This window comes from Chelonia mydas, chromosome 25 (genome assembly GCF_015237465.2).
Source record: "Chelonia mydas isolate rCheMyd1 chromosome 25, rCheMyd1.pri.v2, whole genome shotgun sequence".
NCBI lineage: Eukaryota > Metazoa > Chordata > Testudines > Cheloniidae > Chelonia > Chelonia mydas.
In genome coordinates, this window is record NC_057858.1 from 7,618,699 (window position 1) to 7,638,011 (window position 19,313).

General features: G+C 43.5%; 1 protein-coding gene across 4 annotated transcripts in view; it reads left to right on the forward strand.

Moving 5' to 3' along the window:
- PIAS4 (protein inhibitor of activated STAT 4) overlaps positions 1-19,313 on the forward strand; it is a 36,329-nt gene that overhangs the window by 12,063 nt on the left and 4,953 nt on the right. For 3 of the 4 annotated variants that reach the window (XR_006287418.1, XM_043535654.1, XM_043535655.1), the window contains exons 3-10: positions 1,617-1,701; positions 3,448-3,489; positions 3,954-4,044; positions 4,446-4,574; positions 4,663-4,768; positions 8,155-8,228; positions 8,445-8,605; positions 14,289-14,419. Coding sequence is in view for 2 of the 4 variants with exons in the window: in XM_043535654.1 (XP_043391589.1) it covers positions 1,617-1,701; positions 3,448-3,489; positions 3,954-4,044; positions 4,446-4,574; positions 4,663-4,768; positions 8,155-8,228; positions 8,445-8,605; positions 14,289-14,419 (819 nt within the window). In the remaining 2 variants the exon portion in view is untranslated. Of the gene's footprint in view, positions 1-1,616; positions 1,702-3,447; positions 3,490-3,953; positions 4,045-4,445; positions 4,575-4,662; positions 4,769-8,154; positions 8,229-8,444; positions 8,606-8,968; positions 9,169-14,288; positions 14,422-19,313 lie in introns of those variants that run through there. The other variant, XR_006287419.1, reaches the window with a different exon arrangement.

Below are 19,313 nucleotides of genomic sequence, written 5' to 3' on the forward strand. Positions count from 1 at the left end.
ACACTTAAGCAATTGTATGAACTTCATATACATTTATTCAGATTTGTAATTTTGACTTTTTATTACATTAGAAAATGGTGAATGAAATATTTATTTACTAGATTCATTTTTACTGGTAATTTTTGTCCAGCTACATTTGCATGAAAATTGGAATTCAACTGCAAATGCACAAGGCAGCTTTTAAAAATTGTTTTGTTTAGTTATTTGCATTTAAAACTAATTTATTAAAGGAAGTATTATTTGCAGTTGGTGAATTGGTCTCTGGTCACCATGTCATTCAAGATTTTAGAACTAGTAGATGTAGTCCTCACACCTAGTTTTTATTCATAGATCAAAAGAGATAAAAAAGCTTTCCTGCTTTTCCAACTCCCAATCTGTTTTTCAAATTTGAGTGATCTAGTCTTTGGACTGATCTAGTCTAATAAACTGAAATGAAGAAAATATTCTGTCTGTACCTGCAGAAGAGGCTACTGCTGCTTAGCACTTTGGCTAAGCACTCGTTACCTAATGAGATTTGCTGCCTCTAAACTGGTCAGCAACAGGGGATAGGAGGAATATCCCCTCCCTCTTCATCACCCCCATGATGTGGTGTGCAATATACACGAGGTCAGCCTAGATGATCTGGTGGTCCCTTCTGGCCTTAAACTCTGACTTCCACCAGTGCCATGGTTTGGCTTTCTTTAAAAATGTCGTCTGGAAACATGTACTGCTTGAATGTTGTTCAGTGTGAAATATTTTAATACCTTAGAGTAAGGTTAGGCCTCAACATAGCTGTCATAATTTCTATTTTAATTTTAAATAAGCTTCTTTTAAAAAAGAAAAACGTATGTCATTTGGATTTTTTTATTAAAATTAAACTGACTTTTTTAATCCAGTTTTTGTCTGCTCTGGGTTGTGGCTAACAATATCTCCTTATCGGTCTACAGATCATTACGTTACCATACCTAAAACTGCACCATTAACTTACTGTATTTGTTGACACCTCTTTTCTCTGCCCTTTGGGGCCAGCGTTTTGATGCTATCTTATCACCTGATGTTGATGTTAGATTGCTTTTTTCCCTTTCCTCAGCCAGTCTAATGGTCCTATCTATAAATACTTTCATGTTATGCATTGACACATGCTTACATTTCTCCCCCTGAATTCTAGTCTTCATGCTGTGATTCCACTCATAATGTGCTCTTATTTTAAAGTATGCACCTGTTGCCTGATTGGGAAATTGAGGGAACACATTAAAAAATGGGTGGGACAGATTCCACCGTGTGTTAGTTGCATGGGTAACAAAACAGGCAGGCAAGGAGTGAGCAGTGCATTTTGATCAATGGTGCAAAGACATTTGTCTCACTAATCTCTCCCTTCATTATCCTACCATGAGAAGGTTCCCTTTTTGGACTATCCATGCATCTCTTTGGCTTTATAGCAGCATCCTCTCCTCTAAGCCCAGCAGACGACTTCTTCTCCAATGCCAATTTAAAGAAACAAATATCTCTCTAAACAAACTGTGGGTGTATTGATAAACAGGAAGCGAAATGAGGGATTGAACACTACTCATTTCAGTAGCACTTGGATGTACATTGGAGTATAAAGTCTCCTCTTTTTTTCTTCTCCTTCTCTTCAGTCCCACAGAATAACGAGAAGCTTCAGGAGAGTCCGTGCATTTTTGCACTGACACCAAGACAAGTGGAGCTGATCAGAAATTCCAGGTACTCTGTGCTGTGTATTTTTAAAACCCAGTTAAATGCATAACTTTCCTGACAGTCTTCCCTCCATATTGGGTCTCTGTTCTCTGTCTGGTAACACTGCTCACTTGAGAACACCAGCAGACAGGCTTTTCCCCAACATGAGGCCCATAACCATTTTTGGCACCGTCCAATCTGTCTTGGTCTCTGTAGGGTTTCCTTCTGGATAGTGCAATAAATCCCAGTTAGAATAGTAAGTTTAGGCAGGACAAACAGCATGCAATTATTGAGGTCTTGAAACTTCTCTTTTAAGCCTACAGTGTGAATTGGTTTGCAGAATCTTTTTTGAATCACAGGTTAAAAGCTCTACACTTAATGCCATTACATGAGGATTCTTATAAGAGCTACCTGAGCAATTATCTTGCACTCTGCCACTAGAACTTCCCATGACAACTATGTTCCTCTTCAGTGACATAACTTTCAACCCCAGGAGCAAGATACACCAGTGCAGGAGATAAAGCTTACTCTGCAGCTGGCCTGTGACTTTGTTGCCATGAGAGATCAGAATGATGACAAACCTTTTGGGCTTCTGAGTGAAATGTAAAAACTCTGATACAACTTTCCCACAGTAAACAACCGAATAATAATGTGTCAGATCGGGGCGAGCTTCCTTCTTGAATATTTATTTTTAAATTAAGTACCCAAATAATATGGTGATCTACGTAGATGAAAGTAGTGCCAGGAAATGCCATTCAAAGACCAGCAGAGAGGAAACAATATACCAAGACTTGGGCAGACCTTTCGGGATGATCTAACAAAAGACTGCTTACTCTGTATCGTGACTGTGGAGAAAAGAAAAGCCAGGACTGTTTGGATCTGTGAGGGGATTCTCATCACCTGTAGTCTGATTAGAATGTAGCATGCACTCCCTGTAGAGGTTCTAGTGAGCTCCTGACATCACATGCAGTGCTCATTCGGGGTAGGTCCTGCCTTCTCTGACACCAGCAAGAAGTATCTAAATATGGTCCCTGCTGATGGACTCTTTAAAGCTGTCAGAGTAACTCCTTTTCCTATAAGCTACGGGCTGAACTCAACCTCCTGAAAACTTTAAACAATTTAAAAGTAGGATTGGATTGTGAAACACGCTCACTGTCAGATCCAGGCAAAATTCTGAATTCAGTCTGGGCATAAGTTAGAGTACATCTTGTGCCTCTGTCTAAAACATTCTAGTAAGAACCCCGTATTCTGCTGTGCAGCTTTTCTGAAACTAGTTAATATGCAGTTTGATAAAGCGAGTAGTGTCAACAGGAATATTCTGTTGGTACCCTAATGCTCAGATTCCTTGATTTGAAGGAGCAGTTTTAGTTTACTAATTGAATGAAGAGGATGTTGTAGGGAAATTGTCAGCCTAAGCATAGTGGGGGGCAGAGGGTGGGAATGTTTTATAAAATCTCATCTGTCGGGAAATGTTTCCATGGTCACTTCATATTTTGATGAAGACAGATATTTGTCTTTAAACATTTCTCTGCAATTTTGGAAACCCAAACACCACAGCCTTGGTCTAGTGCACGAGAGCTGGAAAATGAAACTAACCAGACTGTTCCTATTTTCCAGAACAAGTGAAATCTTAAAAGTAAATGGCACAAACCCTGACAAGTGATTAAAAAAAAAAAAATCAGTTCTAATAGCTTTAGGTTATTTTGTTGATTGGATAAAGAAGAAAACTGAGGTTTTGTTAAATGAAAGTCTGTTTGTGTTTTGTTTTACCAGGGAGTTGCAAGCCGGTGTGAAATCTGTTCAGGTTGTGCTAAGGTACGTCTGAATAGCATGAAATTAATTAAACCCATGAGGCAGAAAACTAGGGGAGAGAGATCACTAGCACAACATGGTAACCATTTCAATGCTCTGTGTTCAGTAGCTAAAATAACTGATCACTTTAAGCAAGTCCCTTGTTTGCAAGGATAGCACAAGCGTCTACAACATAACTTTCTGCTGCTTTGACCCTCTTGGTTCTCTGCAGATGATGTGAGTTATTGCTTTAATAGAAACCGCTGGTTACATCAAATTCAGCTTCACAGCATAATGCTAAATCTATATCATGTCCTCAGTAGAGATTCCTGGGTTTAATGGGCTTGGTTTGACCTGATGACAAGCCTAGTTAAGTTTGGCTGGTACTCATAGCTGGCTGCTGTTGAAGTCAATAGTATATATTAGGTTAGAGATCTTTTAAATCGCATATGGGATGTAGACATTTAAAGGTCACCATTTCTTTCCAGAATCTGCTACACGGACACTAGTTCCCCACAGGAGGATCAGTACCCTCCAAACATCGCAGTAAAAGTGAATCATAGTTACTGCTCGGTACCGGTAAGTCAACCCAGCCACAAAGTGTCACTTGACAGCACAGGGAGAATGTGTGCAATTTAAATGGTTCTGTTTTTTTCTGGAAATTGTTATCTGGCGAATACAGAAGGGGAGCTGCAGTGCTAGAAGTAGATTGTTTTGGCTTTGAAGCTCATTGTGTAATGGATTTGTTTTGTGTAATGGATTTGTTTTGTAGAGGTCATTAACAGTATTCTTGCGAAACTGCCATGAAAGTACAGTGTCAACTTCCCTGCTCTTTACTATGACTTGATGATCTTATCCAAAAAAGTTACTCTGTGCATGAGTAGAATTTTGCAAGGCTGATGTTCTTGTAGTTGAAAAGGAAAAAATCCACAGCAGCGTGTCTGGTAAAATAAAGAGAGAAATGTCTGTCTTTGCTATAGGGCTACTATCCATCCAACAAGCCTGGAGTGGAGCCTAAAAGGCCCTGTCGTCCCATTAACCTCACGCATCTCATGTACCTGTCTGCAGCGACCAATCGTATCACGGTTACATGGGGGAATTATGGAAAGGTAAATGACTGTGTGACTTGGGAAATAAACGAGCGTGTGTGTGGAGTGTGCCCTTTCTCCTCATCCTGTCCCTTTCCTTTCTCTTCAGAGTTATTCAGTGGGCCTATACTTAGTACGGCAGATGACCTCAGCAGAATTGCTGCAGAGGTTGAAAACCATTGGAATCAAACATCCAGAGCTCTGCAAGGCACTCGGTAAGTCCATGTCATTGTTAAAGTTCATGCAGCCTTCATCAGATTGGAAAGGCTGAGAAGTAAGGCTACTAGAAATTTTGTGCAGAAACAATTGTCAACTTCTATAGAATCGTCCTCTGCAATTCTATAAAAAAACATTTGTCAAATTTGAGTGACTTTGCTAAGTTGTGTATTAGGCACATTATCAAATTGCCCCAGATCTGTGCAGAGATTTTGGCAGCACTTTTTCTTGTGGCTATACAGATAAATCATGGCGACATTCAGTTGGATTTAGAATTCATTCCCAGATCATATTATGGTGAGTGCTGCTGAGGGTCAATGTCATTCTGATGAGAGGTTTCCTGCCTTTGGCTGAATAATTATGAATGTTGCCAGAGCACCTGCAGGATGTCCAGAGGAAATCTCTGGAGCAAAGAACTCTTCTGTGGAGATGCCCTGCTGCCAATTCCCCTGTGTTCAGTTCTTAGGGCTGAGAGCGGGAGTTCACAGCACCTCTTTCAAATCCGATCATAGACCTTTAGAAAAGAGGTGATCCTTGGTCGAACCCATTCAGATAGATCATGGTATTGGGTAAATGGAGAACCTTATTGGAAATCTAGGGAAATTACCTTTCAAAGGCAAGGCCAGACCATCAGTTCCTAATAGTCCAAGGAATTTACCTCGTCTTTCAGTGATTCCAAATTATATTATGACATAATGGCCGCAGCACTTAATTCTGTATAAGAGGACAATAAAAAAGATCATGCTATGGTATTCTACACTAACCACAGACTGCACTTACCGGGCTTAGGGGGCACAATTTGAAAAAAGGGTCTATTTAATGTCTAGGGGAAAACGCATGGTTCAGATGTATCAGGTCCTTGTAGCCTGGTCACTAGCTACTAATGACTGATTATATTGAAAAGAGAGAAGTCAACATGCCTTTAGGAGGCGCAGTGTGGCCTAGTTGGTAGAACACTGAATTTGGAATCAAGAGACCTGGGTTCTATTCCCAGTTCTGTCACTGGCCTGCTGGGTGACCTTGGGCATGTCACTTCCTGCTCCATGCCTCGGTTTCCTCATTGATAAAATGAGCTAAAGATACTAACTTCCTTTAAGTGCTTTGAGATCTACTGATGAAAAGCGCTAGATAAGACTTATTACATTGCAACAGTTCAGCCAAACTCCAGCATCCATTTGTACAACTATCTTTAGGGTTCTCTGTGGTCCCAATATACCTTTGTACCTTGCCCCTTGCTCCCATCCCTGCCCAGGTGTGGTGCAGATGGCCATGCTGATCTCTTCCAGCTCAACATTCTGGCAGTGGTTTTGGCACAATTGTGCCTAAATAACCAACGGTCCCATGTGATTGATGGACATCAGCAGAACTGTTGCATGTTTGCTTAGGACAGTCTGAGCATAAGGGGAAGGAAAGTGGCAACCAGCTAACTGTTTGGCAGTCGCTAGTTGTTGTGAGGCTTATGTATCTAGCGTATCTGAAGCAGCGGTTGTGGACTGCACTCCCATTTCCCCTAGCCGTTAGTGCTATAAATAAAACCAGATCCCATCATTCCTCTTTGAGCTCAGCACTTTCCTTTTCCTTGAAACAGGACCGTGGGTAATCAGAGTAGAATGGCTCTTCTTTTCAAAACTAGTGCTTATGATATATCCCCTCAAAGTCTGGAACCATCGTGCAAATATTCTACAAACAGGATTTCCTGCCTTCAGTGTTCGCAAGCTTGATTTTTGTCATCACCTCAAACTCCAGTGAGATAGTTTAATAAAAACCTTGGCTTCATGTGGCTGGCAGAGGTGGATTACTTTTGTTAAATTTTTAACGCTGGAGTTATCTTTCTTTTGTTTAGTTTCTCTGGTCACGTTATGAGCTAATGAGAATTACCATCACTTTGGGTTTACACAAACTCATTTTTTGTGGGCATCTGAATCTGCCAGATCCAAGTATCTTGTAAACCCTGCTACGATAGCTCACCAGTGCATTCGACAGATAGTTTTGGATTCTGATCACCTCTATATTTCATTAACCACTAACACTGCCCTTAACTCCACTTGCTTCCCAGGGCTGATTTATCGTCCTCTGCCTATGTTTCTGTTGACTGCTATAAGAGCACTTTCTGAAATCAGGTACTTAGATGCCTAACTGTGGAGCTGAAAGCCAAAGTTTCATCACCCATTTAAAAAAAAAAAGAACATGATGCTAGTTAATAGCTCCTAGGATATAGTTGTTCTCATTTCCCATGATCAGCTGGACTGGATGGAAAATTAATTTAACTGTTTGCAGAATTTAGTGCTTGGTTTTCTCATAAAACAACACTATACAACCCCACAAGCCATTATGTTTTAGTTGTAAAGCAACATCTTGGCATAGAGCTGTTTCTGTTTCAAAATTGCATAAAGATTCTATATAGAGCTGTTTTATTATGGTCTCAAACAGCCAAGGTAATGCACCCTTCCCCAAAGAGAGGAGATGGTGGAAATGCAGTAAACCTGTATGAACAGCCGCGCTAGTGGCAGCTTTTGTAATGTTTATGGAGTGATTTTGTTTAGGGACAGTATTCTGTGTTTGTTCAGCACCTGTTTGATTAAAAACATGTCCCTCCAAAAGATGTAAGTGGTTGTCTCCCTGTGGCCTCTGCAGTCATGTAGGCCCCCACATTTCACCTGCCAGCTAGAGTATCATCCTTGATTCTGTCTGCTGTCCCACCAGATTTTTACACCGGTGAGCTTCAGCAGAGACTGAACTCCTTACCTCCTCTCCTAATGTGTTGATTCCTTCCAAATATGCCTATTCCCTCCTTGGAAAACAGCATTTTGGCCGGACCTCTTGCCTTGCTTGCTCTCTGGCTTTGCACATGTTAATCTCCCAGACCTGACAAAGGCTGCTGCAGTGTAGAAACTGGCCAGTATGCCCACAGCCCAGCTCATTGGTTAGCTCCAGAGTTGCATCCCACTGGGGTCTGGATAGAGCTAGTCTATTCAGCTCAGGTGAGACTAGGAGGGTCAGTTGGACGAGGAGTCCAGCTGCCTCGCTATCTCCTGTGCTTGCCTCAATATTGCTGTGCATTACTCTGCATTTTACTATGATTTTTTTTTTTTTTTTTTTTTTTTGGTGAGCCCCTAGCTTGAGTGCCAGGTACTTGTCCAGTACCTGCCCTGAGGTTGCAGCGAAGTGACCTACTACCACCTCCCACCCTGTTGTCCCTGCTCTCCATGGTTGACTGAGTTGCTTGCATATTGCAGAGAATTTACTGCATCCTCCCCTGGCATCAGCAGTTTTTTCCCCATGTGACAATCGCAGAAGCTTGCCTCTTATACTACGTGTTATTCCCAGGTTTAAAACTTAATGTTTATTGCTTTAATGTTATCCCCTCTTGTCTTCCTGAATACAGTAAAAGAGAAATTGCGTTTGGATCCAGACAGTGAAATTGCTACTACAGGTGTTCGAGTCTCTCTCATCTGCCCGGTAAGTTTTTGCACAGCAATCCAGGCTTTTAACATTAGCTCTCCTATTCATCCGCCCAAACCATCTTTACAGGATAATCATCTTTTTCACCAGAAACATCTAGAAGCAGTTTCTTGTGTATTTGCACATGGCACCAGTATCCAATTTTGGAAGGGGAAGCATCTAGTGATGCAATGGTGGGATGGGTCACTGGTCTGTCTGCTCTTGGTCCCGTAGCTGGTGAAGATGCGTCTGTCTGTCCCATGCCGGGCTGAGACCTGTGCACACCTACAGTGCTTCGATGCAGTCTTCTACCTCCAGATGAATGAGAAGAAACCCACTTGGATGTGCCCTGTGTGTGACAAACCAGCACCCTATGATCAGCTAATAATTGACGGGTGAGTTCACACCCTCTTTCCTCTTCTGCCCCTTTGGTTATTCCTCCCCACCCTCTTCCACGTTGGGCTCATGCTCTGATTTTTAAGGCCTTATAGCTGATCCACCTCCATTTCAAAATTATTTTTAAGTTTAAAATATATAATTGCTCCATGGACATGAAGAGACTAACCTCCCCGTTACGGGTGGTAGTGGGTTTGCGTGAGACTCGGTCATTAGTCTTTGCTTTTTGATTCTGTAGTTTCTCATCAGCTCGCTCTGAAACTCATACAACCGTATTCATTTTTCATCTTGGTGACCGCAAAAGCTAGGATGCTTTGCTCTTTTCCATGCAGTGATTGTTGATTGTCATTTACACTCCCTAGAGTAAAACTACTTTACACACTCCTGACAAGACAGGCTGCCTTCGGCATGCACTCCTCTCCCACTCCTTCGTTAAGGGCCTGATCCTGCAAGATGCTGAAGGTGCTCAGTACCTCACAAGCAGTTCTCAGCACGTCATAAGTATGTGCCAGCCATTAATCCAGGTGTCATTAGATGCAGAGCTAGCACATCTAAGATGGAGGTATGAATGCAGTTATAAACCAGTGCTCTGTGGGTACATTTTTTTGGATACTCCACCTGCAAACTGTGCAAATAGTGTCTGTAGTGGTAGGCTGCAAACTCCTTAAAGTCCTTAGAAAAAGCTTTGCTGGCAATTTTTATATATATTATGAGTTCCTATAAAAGGAACAAGATAATGGGGTTGGAATCTTTGTAGGGGTATATTTAGGGCACTTTGGGCACCTTATTTATGAATATCCACACTTTCAAAGGTTTGGGGTTCTTGTAAGCTTAGTGTGGAATTTTCCTGGCTTTTTAGCCGTTGTTTTTACGAATATGTTCTTGAAATGATTTTATTTTTACTTTTGATTCTTTTGGTCTGGGTTCATCAAAGCAGCTTAGGGTTGTAGTCTTGCATCGTTCAGTACTAATCCAGGCTCTTCCCTGCCAGTAGATGGAGACAGTACAACAAAGACGCTTTTATAATGTTCTTCCATGAATAAAAGGGGCTTGTTGGTTCATGGTTCTAGTAGTACAGAGTCTGCATCCAATAACCTTACTTTGGTAGGTTCAAAGAACCTCAAGCTGTTAAGAACTGATTCGTCTTTGTTATAACGTCACACTAGTTGTTTGTGCTGCTTTCTGAGAGGAGCTTTTTGTGAGTAAGCGTTAAGCTTTCAGATGGAAGATCCTGTGCATTGTACCTCTAACAACGTTACGAGGTCTGGTAGCACTCCCCAGCGCTTACTGTGCCTTCCATGCTGTTTGTAAGTGTGCCAGTAGGATTCCAAAAAAGTCTCTAAGGTTTGTAGGTGGCCCTGCTGGGCTCTGATCCAGCCAGTCGAGTTTGGATCACTTTGTTAAAACAGCATATGAAGGAGGAAGACCAGAGAACCAAGAGCATTATGGTCCACATTGGGAGGCAGGAGGGCCTGCATTTTGTCACCCCCAAGCTGGGGCATGGGTCTGAAGCCACAAATTTTAAGGAAAGTCCTTAAAGACTGGCCAACCCCAAACCAATCTCCCCTTTTTGCCCCTTGTGGAGACTGTGTTTAATATATCTGGAGGAGAGTTCTTTCATTGTCATCTTATGCTGCCCAGTGTGTTCTTGTGGGTCCCAAACATTAGGGTGGCGACCCTAAAAGCCCATGCCTTCAGATTGTGAACCGTAGGGGGTTTCTATTCCCTTTGAAAAAACTTGATGAGAGAACAACTGGCCTGTGAGGGGGCGTGTCCTACAGATGCAATATTCAGTGTTGGGGTCCACATACCAGTACCAAGCTTTCTTCTTTGGACTAACATGGTGACCATTTATACATCAGCCTGGAAGGGAGAAGGCTTCACAGTCTATCCATACGTGGGCAACTGGCTGAGTCAAAGAAAGTCCTTAACCCTTAGCCTGGAAGACCTTTAAGAATGTTAGCTGCTCAAAGATTAATGCTTGATAATAGACCACCACCTTGGAGGTGATCTGCTTCCATTGTGCATCTCTGAACAAGGTTTGATTCACTGATATTGGAAGATCATATAAAGAAACATGGAGAGATGGAATTGAGTCTTATCAAGAGGATAGACCTATCCAAGGAATGTCTGCCTCTTATCATTGAGATCTGGTCTCTATATGCAGAACCTGGACAAGAGTCCTCTACAAGAACCACTGAATTAGCTAGTCCTGGCAACAGATGCCACCCTAAACAAGTTACAGACCTGACTAGGATCCCTGATAGCTCCAGGAACATGGCTTTAGATGCTGATCACCTTAAAGGAGAGCTCAGTAAACTGGCTGCCTGCTCTGCCAAGAGCAAAGTAAGGAACAAAGTGATGAATGCCATTGTTTCCTATGTGAACAAGGCAGCACAGGAGTCAGGAAATGGCTAGACAGCCTGACTATTCACTGAGCTCCAGTGTGGAAATTGCTGACAATCATAAAAATGGTGATGGCAACAAGCTGCAGAGCTCCTTGTTTCTGGGAAATGAACTCCCCCCCTCAGATATCTCAAACCTCCTAATGGGAATTCCCTCAAATATACTGATGGACCCAATCACAAGAGCTCAGATGAATTCTACAAAGGGCAGATGAGTGAGTACATGTGAACTTCAACCTAGGTTATATATTCCCGTGGATTTAGTCATGCAGACAGTACTCAGGGCATCAAGGAATTCATAGTTACTGATCTTCTCTGGCTCTTGTGTCCTCCTCGGTCAATCTGAAGCAACCTAGGCTTAGATTACGTGTTCACTTTGCCCTGTGGCCAATACATAGGCTTAGATTTTTCTTGGTAAACAGTAAAAATTCAAAGTTACTGATATGCAAAGTAAGAAAAATGCTTGAGAACTTTATTAGAGTTTGGTTTAAAGATATTTACTTCGTATATTTTGATGTTTGTTTTAACAGTCATAAAGCTTTAACTTTTTGAATCTCAACATCTACTGTCATTAAATTTTCCACAGTTTCAGGATATTAGGTGGGGTCAAACAATTATTTAAACAGATGAAAACAGAAGAAGGTGCTTAAATAGTCTTTGAGATTATCCTTCAAAATTATTAAATAAATTCTGCCAAGCCTACCAATACATACTCCTGGGAGAATTTTGCGTCACTGCGTGTGTGCAGAATTCATGTCCCCCGCAGATTTCTTTGCTTCCCCGCAGAAAAATGACTTCTGACAGGAAAGCAAAGGGAAGCTGCAAGAGCAGCCATGCGCCACTTCCCGACAGCACAGGCAGGTTGGCTCAGGTGCCCAGAGCAGCCGGTAGAGGCGTAAATCACCGCCGAGAGGGAGGAGCTGGGCAGTCGTGCAAGTGAAAGAGAGAGCCACTCTGTCCCTCTCACTCGCTATTGCAGCATGCTCGGCATGGAGCGGCAGGGCTTCAGGGTGTTTCTGAGGAGGTAGGCATGGGGCAGGCTCTGTCCCCTCAGGCAGAGCAGAATGTAGCAGCCTGCCCGCTTAGTGAATTGTTCCCATTGTCTTTGTGAATTCCCCCCAGGTGTATAAAACAGCTGTAAAAGTTTTAAGGCTCCTTCACATTGCTAGAAGGGTGTAAAGGACAGTATCGCCTTATAAATGCTTATTGTGCTTTTGTGATTAGAACTGGTCTAAGTTTTTGGACTGAAAACATTTCCTATCAAAATGTGCTCCATGAACTGTTTGCTACTGGCCTTTCTGGAGATGGTTAGTAGCCAATGTAAATTGTGAGTTTCATTCCCCAGCCCTCACGTGCTCTTCAGTTGCCTATGATGTAACACTGAGCATATGGCTGCATATATTTGTTGACTAATAACTAGAAATAAAGGGTCAAACCTAGCTACATTACTATTAGGCAAAGGGGGTTGGGTACTTCCTCCGATGCTCCCCACTCCCATTCTCCATCCAGTGTATGGTAGTTTAAATAAATTACCAAAATAATTGAAACCAGAATGATTATATTGCATTATTTTGACAAAATATGCAGATTTTTGCAGAATTTTAAAACATTGTGCGCAGAATTCCCCCCGGAGTAAATACAACAGGAACATTTCCCTTTCTCGTTTATAGCCTGGCTATGGAGGACTAGTTTATAGAAGAAAGGGTGTTCTGGTAGTGCTATCTCCACTGGCAAAGCTTCGTTGTCTTTATTGTAGAGCAGAAAACACTGATGTAGAGAAGATGAACTCGATCCAGTCCGTGCCTTTGTCACTAATCTGGCATTTCTCTAGACAACTGGACTTGTTACCTGTTTGTTTTTTGTAAAATTGGTAGTAATAGTCAGTCTTTAGGAGTAAACTAGAACGGACGATGTTGGAGTCTCATCTGGATGTTGTCCGTTTCAGCAAGCAAAGGAACACAACTCATCCAGTAAAGATCCAAAGAAGCTACTGAAGACCAAGCTAGTTGAGGGAGCTCATGTAAGCGTCCCTGAACCATTTTACATCCTTAAAGTTCTATTTCTAGTATTCATTTTGCTAGGCTAGGAGACTAGAGCTGTCCAGATCCTGTCGTGAATCAAATAGCAGATCCTACTCAATCAGGACAAAGCAGTGCTCAGAATGGTATCACACTTCAAGGAAACTTCACGAATGGCCTTTTACAAATCAAGTGTTGGTTCACCCTCATACTGATAAAGGAAAAACTCCACAGCCTAGGCATGAGCGATGCTTTCTACAATCTGAATTCTAGATGGTCTGTTCCAATAGCTATTAAGCACCCTCCTGAGGCCAGTGATGAGAAACACTTCAACTGTAGTAAAGCAAATGCCCAACCTCTAAGGCATGATGAACCAGAGAGGTAGTCTCTATTTAGTCAGAGGTCCATCTCCTCGTGATTAGAGATAGGTAAGGTGGCCATCTGGATCTATGCCATCATTTTTGTATTTTCAACACAATATGGGCTGGGCACAGAAGCTTTTTCTGATGCAGCCTCTGGCAGGAGGACATTGCATGCATTATACTTTCCCCAGAGATTTCAGCACTAGCTTGGGAAGTCCAGCGTCTGGACTGATAGAGTAAGGCTACACTTCCTACCTGATTTTCTTAATCTGGTGGATTACTCTGTCCTTTCATAAAGTAATAAGCTGAATATGTGTGCACAAGTCACCCAGTGTACTATAGATGTGGCATCGTAAGAATATTGTCTGGGGAGCAGCACAAGGGACTTGTCTATTGGTCTAACTTCCCACTTGCAGCGGGGTGGGAATGTGTTCTACTATAATTAAAATTTTAGGGATCTGATGGGCTACAGGATGGGGTGTGAGGAGCTGAGTCTTTGGCATAGTGTTCAAAAGTGGTCTAATAACAGCTGCTATCTCGGCCCACTTCCTAGTGGAAAGTCTTCATTACATAACTACCACCTGTCATAAGTCACAGTAGTTGTCCTCTCCCACACCATGGGCAGCGTCAACAGAGACCAAGGACTGAATTGAGCATGGAGGCTGCTCTGATTCATGGTTTAAGCCGTGTCAGGATGGATTGGGGATGTTGGCACTGCCAGTACCTGTTGTGTGGGGGGAAAATAGGACTTGGGTGTAGCAGCTTTTCACTACCAAATTCCCTTCAAACATAAATTTTAGGGCCATTTAAGGTGAGGATCCATCTTAGCGTTCTGTCATCAAAGGTGCTCTGCTGATTGCCTCAAGGTTAACAGATGGCATCTTTTTTCCTCTCCAGGCTGCTATCAAAAATATTGACGGAATGCGAGGATGCAGATGAAATAGAATACTTGGTGGATGGATCCTGGTGTCCAATCAAAGCTGAGAAAGAGAGAAGCTGCAGCCCTCAGTGTCCAATATTGGTACTAGGTGGGTGTGTAGTGAGTGGGGTGAACGATTTTAAATGCACTGAAAGATAAACTGTAAAGAACATACACAAATCACTTGATACAACATCAGGAAGCTGGGTCAGTGTTGGAGAGTTGTAGAACACCTTATGAGCTCTGCTCAGAATACCATTATAAGTCAGCTAATAGGTTCCCCCGTCTTTCTACACAAAGGAGTAAGTAGTATCAGAGAGGTAGTAACTGCACAGTAAGGAGGGGATCGTTCTGGTTGGGGTCCTCCAGCCCTTTGAATAAATCCCTAATGGTTGAGTTAGCATTCAGATCAGTTGTTTAGCAAAACTGAGTTATGCCTTCAAAGTGGCATGAAATGAATATCTTTTGTATATTCACTTATGGAATAACCCTGAAATGTTCTGCCTCCACTCATGGACAGTGGAAGGCCAGACCTTTCCTTAGTGGTGGTGTTACCAACAAATCCATCTGCGTTGTTCTGTAACATCTCTGACTGAAGCAGTCCCTTACTTTTGTGCAAATATTTCCCGAGCAAACACTAATTCTTTGAGTGGCTGCAAATGTGTGTTCCGTTCACGTGTGCGCTTGTCCACAGCACTGAAGCCAAGGAACTCTGCTTGGCAGTACCTGTTGGGGTGGCACTCGTGCCCGCTGGCTGCCATAGCCCCTCCCATGGCTATATAGGGAGGCGGCGCCCTGACCCCCCTCAGTTCCTTCTCGCCCAGGCGCGGCTTGAGTTGGAGCGTTCAGTGTAGTGTCTCACCTCACGTTCTCCATTGCAGTGTTTATCCGAAAAAAAACAAGAAATAGGTACTTTAGTAGTACCTTAGGGTTTAGTGTAGTTAGTTTTTAGCCAGGTGTGACGCCTTCTCTGAGTTTTAAGCATTGTCCACCATGTGGAGTAGCTATCCCTACCAGTGATCCCCACACTCAATGTTTATTGTGCCTTGGGGAAGGGCACATTAAGGAAAGATGCTCCATCTGTAAGCTCAAGAAGAGAATGCAGGTGTTTAGAGCCTTGCACTTAAATTAGCACCTACTAGAGCAGAACATGAGGCCTGCTTCAGCATAGGGGACTGCCACAGATCATCAGGCCCCTCGGAGAGCACCTGAGCTGGTACGGGCTGCGACTCCGCAGTCACACTTGGATTCCTCGCCCAGGAGGAACAGCGATTGTTCTCCTTCCTTTGGAAATCTGAGGAAAAGCTCTCACAGAATGGACTGGAGCCGCTCCAGAGCTTGGAGAGATTCCTCTTCCCCTTCTAAGAAGAATGTAGACCGGCACCGTGAGTCTTTCAATATGTGGCGTAGAGGTGGACTGTCAACCCACCCTGCAGTACCAATGTGAAACCAGTTAGAGACCGTACAGTAAACTCTGGTACCGCCTGTGGGACATCCATTGAGTCCAGTACCAACAACAGTGGTGTCATCATGGATGCTTCCCATATTGGCGGTGTATTGGGGAGCAGTGGATTTGCTGTGGCTTTCTGTTCCTGACTCACCACTTGTTCAGGAGCATTTTACAGTGGTGGCTTAGTATTTGGTGTCCTTGGTACCACTGGGACTGGCTGCAGACTGTTGTTGGCTCTGTCGACTGCAGCACCTCGTACTTATGGGGCAGGGTTGCAGGTGGCTTCCTGGTCAGCATCTGCACTGGCAAACCCCTCAGTACAATCTTCAGTACCGACAACGATTGCAGCGCTGTCTAACTCTGAGTCTGAGACCAACTTTGGTTTTGGTACCAATGCCAGCTTCGATACCGAGTGTGATGCCTTTATCAGGACTGTAAGTGCCATCTCTTGCAGATGATGCAAGGCGTTTACTGGCTTCATCTGGAGTGGCTTCTCCATTACAGCCAGACTACGTGGAAGGGTCTTCAGGATCTAGTTAGGAGGCATTTCCATCCCTTCACGTTCACAGTACCACCTCTGAGGTCACTTAAACTTCTGGGCGATTACCAGTGGTATGGGGATCGGTACCATTCATGCAGTAGGGATAACTGCACCTGGCGTAGCTTCTACTGGTCACTAATGTCATACCCTATCCAAAGTGGCTTACTTGGCATCCTTGGGTGGATCCTTATTCGGCAAGGTCCCAATCTTCCACTAAGTCCAGGGAAGATCACCTGTTCTCTCCCCTTGTGAGCTGCTTGAGCTTCAGCCATACACTGAGTAAGCTCCCTCTTAATCGGTGCATCCTGGATCCCTTGTTATAGTCATGTACTTCCACTGCTTCCCTCTTCTTCCTTGTCACCAGATGATACTATATTGCTGGATTCTTCATCTCTGCTACCTGAGGATTTAAAATCCTATCAAGATCTCCTGAGATGAATGGCCTTGATCTTAGCTATTCAAGCTGAGGTTTTTAAGGAGAACAAACAGACGTTACTGGATATCCTTCAGCTCTCAGCTCCTAGGAGAGTGGCTCTCATTATAAATTAGAGCCTCCCAAATCTGTGAAATACCCCACCTTGTCTCTAACACCCACAGTGTACTGATAAGAGAAATTATGTTCCCAGGCAAGTGTTTTTTCTCACATCCAGCTCCTGATTCCCTGGTTGTGATGGTGAAAACGAGAAGTTACAACAGGGGAGATACAAATCCACTCCTCACGTCGGCATCTAAGAGGTTGGATTTGATGGGGAGGAAAGTTTATTCAGTCTCTTCATTACCAATGTGCGTTGCCAACCAGCAGAAACTATGACCTAAATATGACTTTGTGAATTGGGACGCTGTGTCCTTGTCTACAGATTAGTTATCAGAATCCTTCAGGGAGAGTTTTTAGGCATTTATTGCATAACGCCCTTCAGTGGCCACAACCTCTTTGCAGTCAACATTGGATGTGGCAAATGCTTCATCCAGATTTATGGCCTCATCTGTAACATTGAGAAGGGCCTTGAGGTTACGGAATTCTGGCATAGCTCCTGAGGTCTAAAAGAGCATAGAGGACTTACCTTTTATGGTCAGTTTTTTTGTTCTCTAAGAAACTGATGATACATTGCATTATTTTGAGGACTTGTACTACTTTCCAGTCATTAGGAATTTTATACCCAGGCCACAAAGAGTCGTCATTTTGCGGGGTCAGCAACAGCCCAGCAACATTGTCTACAGTGATACTTCCAGCTGTTATCCTACCTTGCTAGGCCACAAGACTTCTTCAGAAAAGGGCATAAATCACAGAAGAGACCTGGTTCTAATTTTAACCAACCAGCCCATCCTCCTCCTCCTCCATCTTTGGGCAGGCAGAGTCTTTGACTTGCCTATCGAGAGCAGCTTACCAGTTGTGACCGTCTCAACTACATCTCAGTTCAGGGACGGGCTGTCTCACTTCTGCAGTGCATGAGAAGCAATAACTACAGACAGATGGGTACTAAGCACTGTGGGGTCAGGTTATGCCATCCAACTTCTGTCTGTTTCCCCTTTCCACACGTTCACCCCCATCCCTTTTCACAGACCCATCTCACGAGCCGCTGCTGCTGCTTCAGCAGGTCCAGACTCTGTGCTCTGGGAGCTGGAGAGAAGGTGGTTCCTCTTCATCATGGAAAGGGATTCTACTCCTGGTACTTCCTGATCCCCATGTCCAAGGGAGGGTTGACACCTCTTCTCAGTCTCCATGGTCTCAACAATTACATCAAACGCATAAAATTCCGTATGGTTACCCTGGCTACTATTCTCCCCACATTGGATCATGCCGTCTGGTTTGTTGCTCTCAATCTTCAGGATGCCTGTTTCCATCTGGTGATTTTCCCAGACCACAGAAAGTTACCTAGTCATCAGTCAATCATTATCAATACACTGGTCTCCACTTTGGCCTGTCATCAGCCCCACGTATCTTTAGTGAATGCATGATGATGGTTGTAGTGGCTTATCTCCAGTGGAGGGGAAATCATGTCCTCCCGTACCTAGACAATTGGCTAGTGAGGGGCAGATCCAAAGAATAAGTCCTCAGTCCTCTTCTGTTCACGCTGTACCTCCTTGATCACCTGATTTTGAACATAGCAAAGTAGACATTGATTTTTATGGGGACCCTACTAGACTCTATGAATTTGAGGGCCTTTCTCCTGTGTCAGCGATTCCAAACAATATGATGCCTGTGTGCCTCTGGACCTCTAATCTCAGCCTTCGACCCTGGTCCACGTATACCAGAAATTACTAGACCATATTGGCCCTGTGCACTTATGTGGTCCAGCACACGAGATTGCATCTTTGTCCTCTTCAGTCGTGGTTGAAGTTGGCCTATCACCTGAATTGCCAGTCATTGGACAGGCTGGTCTGAGTGCTACCAGAAATACTGGTCTTGCTACTGTGGTGGGCTAAACAGAACAATGCATGTCAGGTTCCCTTTGCCTGTCCTCTACTGACCAGGACTCCAGTCTATGATGCTTCCATAATAGCGCATCTAGGGACATTAAAGGTTCATGATTTGTGGTCAGAGATGGAAGCGTCTTTTCATATCAACATACTGGAGCTTTGAGCCACTTACGATGCTTGTCCTGCCTTTGGGGATCAGATCAGGGGAGCGTACCAACTGACAATACCATCACAATGGTTCATGTGAACAACCAGAGAGGAGCCCGCTCCAACCAGCTTTGCCAGGAAGCAATAGAGTTCTGGTACTTTTGCATCAAAGACATCATGCTTACAGCCTCACACTTACCGGCTTCGCAAAACCAATTGGCCAACCATCTCAGCAGGACTTTCTCCGAGAACCACAGGTGGTCTCTGAAAAGCAGCATGGTGAGGTCTATCCTCGGGGAACAGGGCAGCCCTTCAGTAAACCTGTTTGCAACAAAGGATAGTAAAAGTGCCATCAGTTTTGTTCTTGACCAAGCCTCAGTCCAGGATCTTTAACCAATGCCTTCCATTTGAATTGGAGATCAGCCCTGATGTATACCTTTCCCCAGT